The sequence below is a fragment of the Staurois parvus genome, unplaced genomic scaffold, assembly GCF_062004578.1.
Source record: "Staurois parvus isolate SC_StPar_1 unplaced genomic scaffold, SC_StPar_1.0 ptg000463l, whole genome shotgun sequence".
Classification (NCBI taxonomy): domain Eukaryota; kingdom Metazoa; phylum Chordata; class Amphibia; order Anura; family Ranidae; genus Staurois; species Staurois parvus.
This window is the reverse complement of record NW_028318259.1, coordinates 2079967-2093007: the sequence shown is the minus strand read 5'-3', so window position 1 is coordinate 2093007 and position 13041 is coordinate 2079967. Positions and strand designations below refer to the sequence as shown.

At 45.7% G+C, this 13041-nt stretch overlaps 1 protein-coding gene across 1 annotated transcript in view; it reads left to right on the top strand.

The window, feature by feature from the left end:
* DNAH2 (dynein axonemal heavy chain 2) overlaps positions 1–13041 on the top strand; it is a 426940-nt gene that overhangs the window by 201494 nt on the left and 212405 nt on the right. The window contains exons 24-27 of the mRNA XM_089688974.1: positions 171–334; positions 1835–1996; positions 5042–5145; positions 8758–8914. Coding sequence (XP_089545100.1) covers positions 171–334; positions 1835–1996; positions 5042–5145; positions 8758–8914 — 587 coding nt within the window. The remainder of the gene's footprint in view (positions 1–170; positions 335–1834; positions 1997–5041; positions 5146–8757; positions 8915–13041) is intronic.

The following is a 13041-nucleotide window of genomic DNA, read 5'->3' as shown; positions in this document are numbered from 1 at the left end:
TCCCTCTGAATTCCTTCCTATAATACCCTGTTACCATCATGGCTGCATTTCTTCCTGTAGTCTCATTATTGGAATCCCAGAGATTTACTGTTTGGCTGGTGGTCCTCTACATCCATTACTGTGCCATAGGTTGTAAGATCTTTTTTCCTAATCAATTGTCTTTCCTGCAGGTCCTTTCTCCAGCTTGGTGGGATGTGAGCCAGCTCTGGAGCAAATAGCCATGTTCCGACAAATGATGAATACCTTCAAAGAGGAGGAAAACACCATTCGCTCTGGACTCAGCATGTTCAAGATAGAACAACCGGGCTCTAAGGATATCCAGGCTATGGAAAAGGTGGGTGGGAGAGAAGAAAGGGACAGAAGAGGAGAACTGAGTTTAGTTAGTGGGACTTGGACTCTTAGTAAGAGGAAGGAGTGAAATTAGTTCATATCATCGAGGTTCTTGTGGTGACCCAATTGTGGAACTGGTAGTATAGCTGTCTGCTTTTTGTAGAATACAGTGCCTCAAGTACAGATTCTATTACAGCTGAACTCCAGAATAAGCAAATGTTATTGTCTACATACAAGGGTCATGTGTATTCTTCCTTGAATCTTGGTGTGCTTTGTATATTTCTTCCAGATCTATGCAGTAATCCAGTGTGAGACATTACATCCTGTAATAAAGACTGCTCACTGCTGTCTCCTTCTCTCTGACTGTATTCATGCAGCCATTGAGAAATACTGTGTGAGCTGTGATTGGTCACAGCTTATCACATGATACAAGGCTGTTGTGAATAGCCTTGTATCATGTGACCTCTGTGATCATTCACAGATTTCACACGTAGTAAGCAATGATGTCAGAAGTGACATCTTGCTTACTACTCTGCATGTGATCACTGATTGGCCAATCAGTGATCACATGATCGGGACCTCGTACAGAGCTCCAGTCCGACGATCGGTGTTTCACTGTGTCCGGAGGACACAGTGGGCACCAGATCGCGGTGCTGCGCGCTCCCAGGGAGCGCGCACAAGCAGGGGGCCACCCGACTCTGCATTGCCACCATCCGGCCGTTTATATACAACGGCCGGATGGGAGGTGGTTAAGGATTGACACCTTTGGGGGGCGGGTACCCAAAATTGACAGGTACCCCGTCCAACTCCCGGTTCGATCGCTTAGGCGATTGGAAACAGAAGGTGTCCTCCCTGTAGTCTTTTGGGACATGTGACAGGTCCCAGAAGACTACAGGACCATTCATGAAGATCAGCACTACTCACGCATGCGCAGTGAGCACCCGGCTGTGAAGCCACAACCAGTCACAGCCGGGTGCCCACACTGAAGATGCCGGGCTGCTGGAATACAAGACGGCCGGCAAAACGGGCTGCGGGGGACACACCATGGGACCGAGAGACAGGTAAGTAGCTGTTTTTTAAAAGTCAGCAGCTACAGTTTTTGTAGCTGCTGACTTTTATTTTTTGACAGCGTGAGTGGAACTCCGCTTTAAGTAATATCCCTTGTTCTGATTTTTAATTTTACTTTGTTTTAACTAAATTTAGCCTTCAAATATTATATGTTGCCCTGTGGAGATATCAGCAGTTGCATTTGACAATTGATTTAGATCTATAATAAATCTGACATTTAATTGATTCCCATAGGCAGCTCTTTCAGCTCCTTCACTGGTTTTATATAAGAGTTTCATTGCTGCTCATATATAAAACAACATGGAAGAAATGTCTGTGGTAGCTATGGCAGTCAGTCAGCTGGAACCTCAGCTTGTGTTTCCCATTTTGTCACACAGCTCCCTCTTTTCTATATGCAGACATATGGATTCTAGAACTGTCCCTTCTTTCTCCACAGGACCTGGATTCTCTACAGCTGGTATGGGAAGCCACTAAGGAATGGGAACAGAACTGGAGTGACTGGAAGTCTGGCCGGTTCCTGACACTGCAGACGGAGATCATGGAAAACACGGCACAAGGCCTGTTCAAGAGGCTAAGCAAACTCAGTCGAGAGCTCAAGGTGAGAGCTTCTAAGGCAGCGGTTCTCAACCTGTGGGTCGTGACCCCTTTGGGGGTCGAACAACTCTTTCACAGGGGTCTCCTAAGACCATCGGAAAACACATATTTCCGATGGTCTTAGGAACCGAGACACCGCTCCTCTATCAGTCTCCAGGCAGGTCCGCCCACATGCAGATACGTCCACATTTCCCTGGACCGCGATGTGTGTGCGGGATGACATGCCGCCCCTGTCATCTGGCCACATCCCTGGGATCACTCAACAGCTCCGCTTCCTCGCCAGTGATTGGCCGCTGGAACTGTAGCTCAGGAGAGGCACACAGGCGGCCAGTCACCGGCGAGGAGGAGGAGCCGAGCAGCAGCGCGAAGATCAAAGAAGATCGAGCAAGGGAACGGCTGGAGAAGGAAGACAGCTGACAGGTAAATGTCTGTAGCGTGCAGATGGTGCTGCTGCAGCCAGGTATGCTGGCTGTAGATGGGAGAGGGAGGGAGCGAGCCCAGGCTGGAGCAGGAATCAGCAAGGTAAGTATCATTGGTGTCAGTAGGAGGAATAGTGCCCCATCATTGGTGTCACTAATACCAATGATGGGGCACTATTCCTCCCACTGACACCAATGATGGGGCACTATTTCCTCCCCCCACTGACACCAACGATGGGGCACTATTCCTCCCCCCACTGACACCAACGATGGGGCACTATCCCCCCCCCACTGACACCAATGATGGGGCACAATTCCCCCCCACACTAGTATCAATGATGGGGCACTATCCCCCCCACTGACACCAATGATGGGGCACTATTCCTCCCACTGACACCAATGATGGGGCACTATTCCCCCCACTGACACCAATGATGGGGCACTATTCCTCCCACACTGACACCAATGATGGGGCACTATTCCTCCCACTGATACCAATGATGGGACACTATTCCTCCCACTGACACCAATGATGGGGCACTATTCCTCCCACTGACACCAATGATGGGGCACTATTCCTCCCACTGATACCAATGATGGGACACTATTCCTCCCACTGACACCAATGATGGGGCACTATTCCTCCCACTGACAGCAATGATGGGGCACTATTCCTTCCACTGATACCAATGATGGGGCACTATTCCTCCCACTGACACCAATGATGGGGCACTATTCCTCCCACTGACACCAATGATGGGGCACTATTCCTCCCACTGACACCAACGATGGGGCACTATTCCTCCCACTGACATCAGTGATGTGGCACTACTCCTCCCACTGACACCAACGATGGGGCACTATTCCTCCCACTGACATCAGTGATGTGGCACTACTCCTCCCACTGACACCAATGACGTGGCACTACTCCTCCCACTGCAAAATTACAGTTATGAAGTAGCAACGAAAATAATTTTATGGTTGGGAGTCACCACAACATGAGGAACTGTATTAAAGAGTCGCGGCATTAGGAAGGTTGAGAACCGATGGTATAAGGTGATTTAAAGCTGAAATCCAGGCAAATGGAAAGATAAATGTGTACAAGTTTGTATTTATTATTGTATCATTTTGGAAAACTAAGTAGAGTAAGTACCTAACTGTGACCTGGTATCAGTCTCTTGCAATCCATTTTACAGGACACATCATGGTGACACTTAACCATTAGCTTTGATTAATTTGTTGACACTTTAACATAAGACTTTGCTTTTGTACTGGCTAGCTGGTGTGATGGGAATTTTTATGTATTGCACTGTTATGTGAAGTGCCCTGTCCATGTGCACTTTAGGTATAAATTGATCTACCTGCCATTTTTACTTTACCTATTACCAAACTGACTTCAGTAAACAGACTGAAATCTGGCTTATTGCCAGAAACCACTGCAAAAAAAATATAAAACGGCCTGATATGAATGTAAAAGACACCAAATGATAATTTAAAAGTCCTTCAATGTGTGCCATGAAAGACCCCCAAGCTGGGTTGCACCCAGCATTCCAACATTGACCATGCCTCCAGTACGAGCACAGCAACACCTTCATGCCTCTCATAGGGCAATAGTGCCTCTTACCTTCCCTGGCGGTATTCCTGAGTGTAGCTCGGGGTAAAGTTTCAGCACCACAAGCGGTAACCCCGAGCTACACTTGGGAATACACTGCAGCATTGCTCCGGGATCTCTGCTGCACTTACCTCATCCTGCGCTCCCGCGATTTCCCCCCTGCAGCGTCCCCGGCAATGTCCTCTGGCCGATGCCGGCATCTGTTTTTTGGGTTCCATTCCCTGTGACGGGACGTACGGGGGACGGAACTGGCGGGAAATTTGAAAGTTGTAAAAGTGACATTCACTAAATACACTAAAATCACATAGTATAACATTACTGTATCAAACCATTTCACATACATTTTGTCCCGAGTGCTTTTTCCGGCGCCCTGCCTGCATTTTTATTGTTCTTTCTGCCTGAAAACTGAGAAACGTCCATGGCGTCCAAAAAGCGTCCCTTTAGGTCAAAAGCGGTTTTAGACCGGCTAGAGAACAGCGATAGTAAATCAGAACCACTTGCAGAATTGAGTGATAATGATTCGTGGGGGAAATTCCTCATCAGACACTGAAAACGATTCTGCGACTGAGCTCAGCGATGTGCGAACTTGGCGCTCTATTTCACATTTCAGTGTTTTTGGTTTGATTATATTATTTAATTACATTTATTATTATATTATTATTTTTTATGATTATTTATTAAATTATAATTTATGATTTCGTATTTCAAATTTTATCCTCCCCGGGATGTTTACTAGACTCTTGTTCTGGCAGATTTCAGTGAGTTATTCCTAAAAATTACAGGCCTACAATAAAAAAATACATATTTCCATGCAAAAAAATGTACCGCTTTGAGCACAGAAATATGGACATAATCAGACCGCTAGGGAGGTTAATAGGTTGCTGAGATGCCACATTGCATTATGGAATTTAGAGGAACCTGTTTCTTATCTTGGGTTAAAGTTAATATTTGTGTATTTTGAAGAGTTTTGTGTCTTGCTTCTCAATGCTCCAAAAAAATCTACATCTTCTTTTCGCAGGACAAAAACTGGGAGGTTGTAGAGACATCGAGGATGCGGATTGACCAGTTCAAAAGGACTTTGCCTCTTATTGTGGACCTGCGGAACCCAGCACTGCGGGAGAGGTACCAGATATTCTTCCATGATTCTTTGATGTTTTGTGACGCTTCCTTTAAATTTCTGCTTATGTAGATCATTGTTCAGGCAGAGTCTTTTACTGTCTGGCTCTCAAGTTCCCAAGACAGAGGACCAGGTAAGCAATGTCTGAATGATGGTAACAGGAATGATCACAGAGGTGATGCAGAATTTCCCTTATTACAAAAAAAGCATACTTTCTAAGATCAATTCATTAGTACACTGTATGGCTACCACCAAATTATTGGGTTCAGGTGAAATGTACTGTGAATGCTACAGCATACAGAGAGTTTGGACAATTATGCACTTCCGAACTTGTGATAACAGTTTGGAAAAGACCCATTTCTGTTCCAGCATGACTGTACTACTCTGTACAAGGTCAGCTCTATAAAGAAATGGTTTGATGAGTTTGGTGTGGAGGAACTGGAGTGGCCTAAACACCTTTGGGATGAATTGGAATGCCAAGTGCAGGCAAGGTCTTCTCATCCAACATCAGTACCTAACCTCACAAATGATCTATTGGCCAGTTGGGCATTCGTTGCCACAGGCACACTAAAATCTTGTGGAAGTTCTACAGAGAGGCATGCAAACGGTGGCCAACCCTGTGTTAATGTCCAATGCTTTTGGAATGTAATATCCAACAAGCTTGTATAGGTGTTGTGACGATCGTGGTGTCAGACCCCAGCCCTTCTCACCAAACTCGTGACCGAAGGACTAGCCAATCTAAAACCGCACTGTCACGTGTGTAACAATGCTACGCCTAGCTGCACTCTGCACAAAGATTTTCCAGCTAATGGACCACAATCTGTGTATCTGCAGCCTGGGAGCGATTGTTACTGGGTCAGGTTAATTACGCAATTAACCCTCCTCACTGCCACCACCTCCTTTTTGTACAAGAGAAAGAGGAAACTTGACAATATCAGCAATGTGATATGATGTTTGCATAAGCGTCGGTATACCACTGTCACCGCAGGCAGGGATATACCAAAGTTAAAAACACACACAGTAGCGCTTTTCAGAGACAGGGGTTCTTAGTTTGCATTAAAGAGCTTTAGAAACAGTTCAACACTTTCAGAAAGAAAGATTTATTACTAAAAGGTCAAAAGGGTGCAATAAAAATATTTACAGAAAAGATGTAGCCAATATATATATAAATATACAAAGAGCAATAGCACAGGAAAGAGATAACAGAAAGAGGTTTAGAGGGATAACGTACTTGCCGTCAGCCTTGGGTTAAGCAGATCAGGTTTCAGAGCCAAAACGATGCTTTATCTCCCAAAATTAGTTCAGATGTTAAAAGGGAGAATCTTCAACTTCCCTCAACTCAGCTTAGCTTAGCTTTTTCTAGGAACTCAGCAGGGTGTCTCCCTGAAGCAGAGAACCAATCGCCTCATTTGGGTGGGTGGGTGTGGCAGGCGGAGACCCAAGCTATGACCAAAAACCCTCCCCGTTGATGTCATGGTTCATAACTTACCCTGGATACATATAACATTCTATCCACGAGTAGATTAATACGCAGAATCTTCTGCGGAACGTCTACATATGAAATATGACATACCTGTTGTGACGGTTAAGGAGATATCATTTTCTTCTTTCCTGTATATGTCAGATAGGGGGTGTAACCTATCAGACGACTTGCATTAAAGTGAACGGTCTGAATATATGCCTGTTTTTATGTAAGTCTTTCATAATCTAAGATATGTAATCATAGGGGAAAAGGGGATGTTTAAATGTGAGTCTGTTTTACAACTACCTGGAATGTCTTTGAGGCTCAGGGGAAGGACTGGTTTATGGCTTTATGATATCCCAGATTGAGAAGTTAACAGACATCTAGGCATCAGCTTGGTTGGAATTTATAGCCCTGGAGCTCTCCCGCCAACCTGTGACCTCTGCCTTATCCAGACCACATGTCACTCAACAGTGAGGGAGGGGGGATGAGGGAAGCCGATTTGGAAGTGAGAGATACAAGATGGAAGGGTTTGGAGCAAAATGGATGACCGCGTCCATCTCTGTATGCCCAATTGCTACAAGTGTGATGGGCAGATTTTCACAGACATGTAGCTACATGGTTTAAATTGGGTAATTTTGAAGGGTGAGCATTACAGAAAAGGTTTAGTAGGTTAATTAAACACCATGGTCCTTAATTCCTAAGGGGTCTTGGAGGATGCAGCCAGAGTAGGCAAGCCTAAATGTTTGGCAGAGTGAAGCTCTTCCTGGTGTATACAAATAAGTCAGTTGGTAGATGTAATTTATTCCTCTTATTCTGGTCTTGTCTGAAAGCCCCCTTTCAGTTGGACATGACTGCTACATCTGCCAGGAGAGTCTCCTAGACAGTATCTATACAAGAGACCCAAACTACCACAATCTAGAATGGTAGAAGCCATGGCTTTGCCAGATTGCAAAATTTCTCACCTTATCACAAACGGTAACCTAGCAGTTCTGCTCAGGAAACTCATTTCCTCTTGAACTCATGATCTTGTTCTTCTAATCATCACTCATGGCTATAGACAAGAATGTAAATTGTCAAACTGTGAACTTGTCCAAACACTTAGATAATGAGAGCAGCACAGCATCAACACAACCGCAGCCACCTATCCAATTTGATTACCCCAAAGAGTTTCTGGCTTTTCCCACTTTTTTACAAGGAGAACATTTATGCCCTTCTTATGGGCTTCTTTGAGGGAAAGGAAGCCTGCCATGAGATACATTGCTTACCCCATTGTGAAAATACTAGTTGTCATGCTGTCACCAATTCTGTTCTGGAACAAGGATGCAGCAAGTGACATTAGAGTGAAATCAGAACTCTTGATCGCCATATTTGCTCCTTGATGCAGAAAATACCCAGCCATGGAATTTACATTATAGCAAGGCTACTAGTATGTACAGATCAGCAATGGCAGTGCCTGTATTTCTCACATGACAGGTTACCTTTAAGCTATTTCCACATTGGTTTTTGTCTTGTTAAAAAACAATGAATTCTCCTAAGCAATCTTTCCCAATCTTTTACCCCACAAGAACCCTTGAAATTATTTTCTGGTGTTAGGGATCTCCTGCTAAAACCAATTTGTTGGGAGTCAATGGGAAAAATTCCTCTTACATTGGTGGTCAGTGGAGACCATTGGTATCCTGTAGCTGTATATTCCAAGTGGTGTTTGCCCCAGAACTATGCAGGCAGCAACAAATAGAAGGTTAGTCAGCCACAGCTGAAGGAACCCCTAGCAACCTCTGGAGGAACCCCAGGATTTAATGGAACCCTGGTTAGGAATGGCTATCCTAGAGTGTTTGGTGAAATCCTGAGTCCTGGGTCCTTCCAGAAACCCTGTCTACATGAAGCTAATATGTCCCTCTGCATCTGCGTTGGCTTCCTCCAGTTAGTTCATTTTTCTCCCACAATTCGAACACATTATGGTAAGATTAGCCCCTGAGTGTGTATAACTGTTAGGGACATGAAAGTGTAAGGGACAAAAGTGAATGGGTAATTTTTTACTGTAAAATTTGTCAGTATTATATCATTTGAGGGAATCGATCATAATCATCCTAGATGGCTGGGCAAGTGGAAGATGCATTGTAAACAGAGATCTCCTTTAATCTTCAATTCCCAGACACTGGACACAAGTCAAACAGGAGATCCAGAGGCCCTTTGACCAGGCAGGAGATGACTTCACTCTGGAGAAAATTGTTGAGTTGGGCCTTGACCACCATGTGGAAAAGATCAATGAGATCTCAACCGCTGCCACCAAAGAGTTGTCCATTGAACAAGTAAGATGTCCCTCCATGTCACTTTCTTCTGCTGTTTGTTGGTTTATCCAGAATCTTTCAGTACCTAAAACCTACACATTGCCACTTTAAACAAGGTTTGAGACTCTATATACTGTATATTTTGGGCTACTACAAGCCCACTCAAATTCTAGTGTACACAGGCATTTGGGATCAGTAAAAGTATATGTAAACCCAAGTCTCAATGTATACATGTGAAGCCCATTTTAAGGCAGGGAAGCACAGTGGCTAAATGGTTAGCACTTCCACCTGGCAGTACTCGGGTCGTTGGTTCGAATCCCAACCACGGCACCACCTGCCTGGAGTTTGCATGTTCTCCCTTTACCTGCATGGGTTTTCTCTGGGATCTCTGGTTTCCTCCCACATTCCAAAGACATGCTGGTAGGTTAATTGGCTCCTTTCTAAATTGTCCCTAGTATGTGTTTGTATGAATGTACGTTAGGGACCTTAGATTGTACGCCCCTTGAGGGTTAGGGACCTTAGATTGTACGCCCCTTGAGGGTTAGGGACCTTAGATTGTACGCCCCTTGAGGGTTAGGGACCTTAGATTGTATGCCCCTTGAGGGTTAGGGACCTTAGATTGTACGCCCCTTGAGGGTTAGGGACCTTAGATTGTACACCCCTTGAGGGTTAGGGACTGATGTGAATGCACAAAATGTAAAGTGCTGAGTAACTTGACAGCACTATATAAGTACCTGTAATAATAATAAATACATTCCAGGTGCATCAAAAACAAAAAAATGATCAGTGTCTTCCAGTTCATTTTTTTTATCTAAAGAAACCCTAACCTGAAAATTCTCTCCTCTGTAAGAACACCGCAGAGAAGGACCCTTGCTCTTTGTGTGAAAGCAGTGATCTCTCTGCAGATGTCTGACATGGCCGCCTGCTGAGTCAGATCTCTCCAATCAGCAGTGAGCATGAGCATTGCTGATTGCAGAGTTATTGGTCTATATAATCAAAATATATAGGCGAGCGCTAATAAGCATATATACAGTATATAAGAGCAGCTAGCACTTAATGTATAGGCAACAATCCCAACGAATATATGAATATAGAAGTGCAGGCCTAAAATCACACAAAGTATATATAAAGCGGAACAGTAAAGTGCAGCATATATAAATAAATGGATAAATAGGCTTGCGTATGTAAAAATTCAAGAAAGCAACAATAAATAAAGTCTGCAAGTAAAAAGTGCTAGTCTGTTCAATAAAGTGCAATATAGTGAATTAATAATATTGTCAGTGACTGCATATATCAAAATGATAAATATTATCCATCCAGCGTATGTTATTCATAAAAACGTCCTTAAAGCCGAGTTCCACTCACCTGTCAAAAAATAAAAGGCAGCAGTTACAAAAACTGTAGCTGCTGACTTTTAAAAAAGAGCCACTTACCTGTCCCTTGGTCCCGTGGTGTGTTCCCCGCAGCCCTTTTCACCGGCCGTCCTGGATTCCAGAAGGCCGGCATCTTCAATGTGGGCACCCGGCTGTGATAGCTTGCGGCTTCACAGCCGGGTACCCACTGCGCATGCACAAGCAGCACTGCGCCTCATGAATGGTCCTGTAGTCTTCTGGGACCTGTCACGTGTCCCAAAAGACCACAGGGAGGGAGGGAGGACACTTTCCGCTTCCAATTACCTAGGCAAGGGGGAGGCAACCTGTGGCTCTCTAGCTGTTGTGGAACTACATTTCCCATGAGGCATTGCAAAGATTACAAAACTGACAGTTACAGCTATGACTTGCAGAGGCATGATGGAACATGTAGTCCTCATAGGAGTAGGCAACCCGAGAGCTGCAGGACTACAAGTTCCATCATGCCTCTGAAAGTCATAGCTGTAACTGTCAGTTTTGTAATCTTTGCAATGCCTCATGGGAAATGTAGTTCCACAACAGCTAGAGAGCCACAGGTTGCCTACCCCTGGCCTAGGTAATTCCGGTCTATCCTGATCAGACCGGAAATGGGAGCTGGTACCTGTCAAATTCGGGTACCCGCTCTGGCCCGCCCCCCAAAGGTGCCAATCCTTAATGGGGAGCGGGGGAGCAGTCCTTAAAGCAGAACTTCCCCTTTTGGGTGGAGCTCCGCTTTAAGTTGATTATGTGCAAAATGGCCAAGTGCAGAGTGTGAATGTGTGAATATTCACATAGGGAATCCACCACCTTGAACAGATGTACACTCACCAGAAGATATACAATATAAGGCGTATATCATAACATGTCACATCTGGAGGTGCGTGGCAGCCAAGGGGTTAATCCTGCTGTATCATCCGGGTATAAATGGAAGGGAAGTCCCTTGTCCTAGGGAAATAGCTCAACCACATGAGCCAAGAATACTTCAAACAGTGACCACATAAACATCCAGCATGTGTGAATGGGAGTTATAGGTCTACTTCAGCAGGGAACATGTCAGACCTTAGCACAGCGGTTCTCAACCTGTGGGTCACGACCCCTTTCGGGGTCGAACAACCCTTTCACAGGGGTCTCCTAAGACCATCGGAAAACACATATTTCCAATGGTCTTAGGAACCGAGACACCGCTCCTCTATCAGTCTCCAGGCGGGTCCGCCCACATGCAGATACGTCCACATTTCCCTGGACCACGATGTGTGCGTGGGATGTCATCTGGCCATATCCCCGGGATCACTCAACAGCTCCGCCTCCTCGCCAGTGATTGGCCGCCGGAACTGTAGTTCAGGAGAGGCACACAGGCGGCCAATCATCGGCGAGGAGGAGAAGCCGAGCAGCAGCACGAAGATCAAAGAAGATCGAGCGAGGGAGCAGCCGGAGAAGGAAGACAGCTGACAGGTAAGTGTCTGTAGCGTGCAGATGGTGCTGCTGCAGCCAGGTATGCTGGCTGTAGATGGGAGAGGGAGGGAGCGAGCCCAGGCTGGAGTAGGAGTCAGCAAGGTAAGTATCATTGGTGTCAGTAGGAGGAATAGTGCCCCATCATTGGTGTCACTAATACCAATGATGGGGCACTATTCCTCCCACTGACACCAATGATGGGGCACTATTTCCTCCCACTGATACCAATGATGGGGCACTATTCCTCCCACTGATACCAATGATGAGGCACTATTCCTCCCACTGATACCAATGATGGGGCACTATTCCTCCCACTGACACCAATGATGGGGCACTATTCCTCCCCCTGACACCAATGATGGGACACTATTCCTCCCACTAATACCAATGATGGGACACTATTCCTCCCACTGACACCAACAATGTGGCACTATTCCTCCCACTGACACCAATGATGGGGCACTATTCCTCCCACTGACACCAACAATGTGGCACTATTCCTCCCACTGACACCAATGATGGGGCACTATTCCTCTCACCGACACCAATGATGGGGCACTATTCCTCCCACTGATACCAATGATGGGGCACTATTCCTCCCACTGACACCAATGATGGGGCACTATTCCTCTCACCGACACCAATGATGGGGCACTATTCCTCCCACTGATACCAATGATGGGGCACTATTCCTCCCACTAATACAAATGATGGAGCACTATTCCTCCCACTGATACCAATGATGGGGCACTATTCCTCCCACTGACACCATCAATGTGGCACTATTCCTCCCACTGATACCAATGATGGGGCACTATTCCTCCCACTGACACCAACAATGTGGCACTATTCCTCCCACTGATACCAATGATGGGGCACTATTCCTCCCACTGATACCAATGATGGGGCACTATTCCTCCCACTGACACCAATGATGGGGCACTATTCCTCTCACCGACACCAATGATGGGGCACTATTCATCCCACTAATACCAATGATGGAGCACTATTCCTCCCACTGATACCAATGATGGGACACTATTCCTCCCACTAACATCAGTGATGTGGCACTACTCCTCTCACTGACACCAATGATGTGGCACTATTCCTCCCAATGACACCAATGATGTGGCACTATTCCTCCCAATGACACCAATGATGGGGCACTATTCCTCCCACTAATACCAATGATGGGGCACTATTCCTCCCACTGATACCAATGATGGGGCACTATTCCTCCCACTAATACCAATGATGGGGCACTATTCCTCCCACTGATACCAATGATGGGGCACTATTCCTCCCACT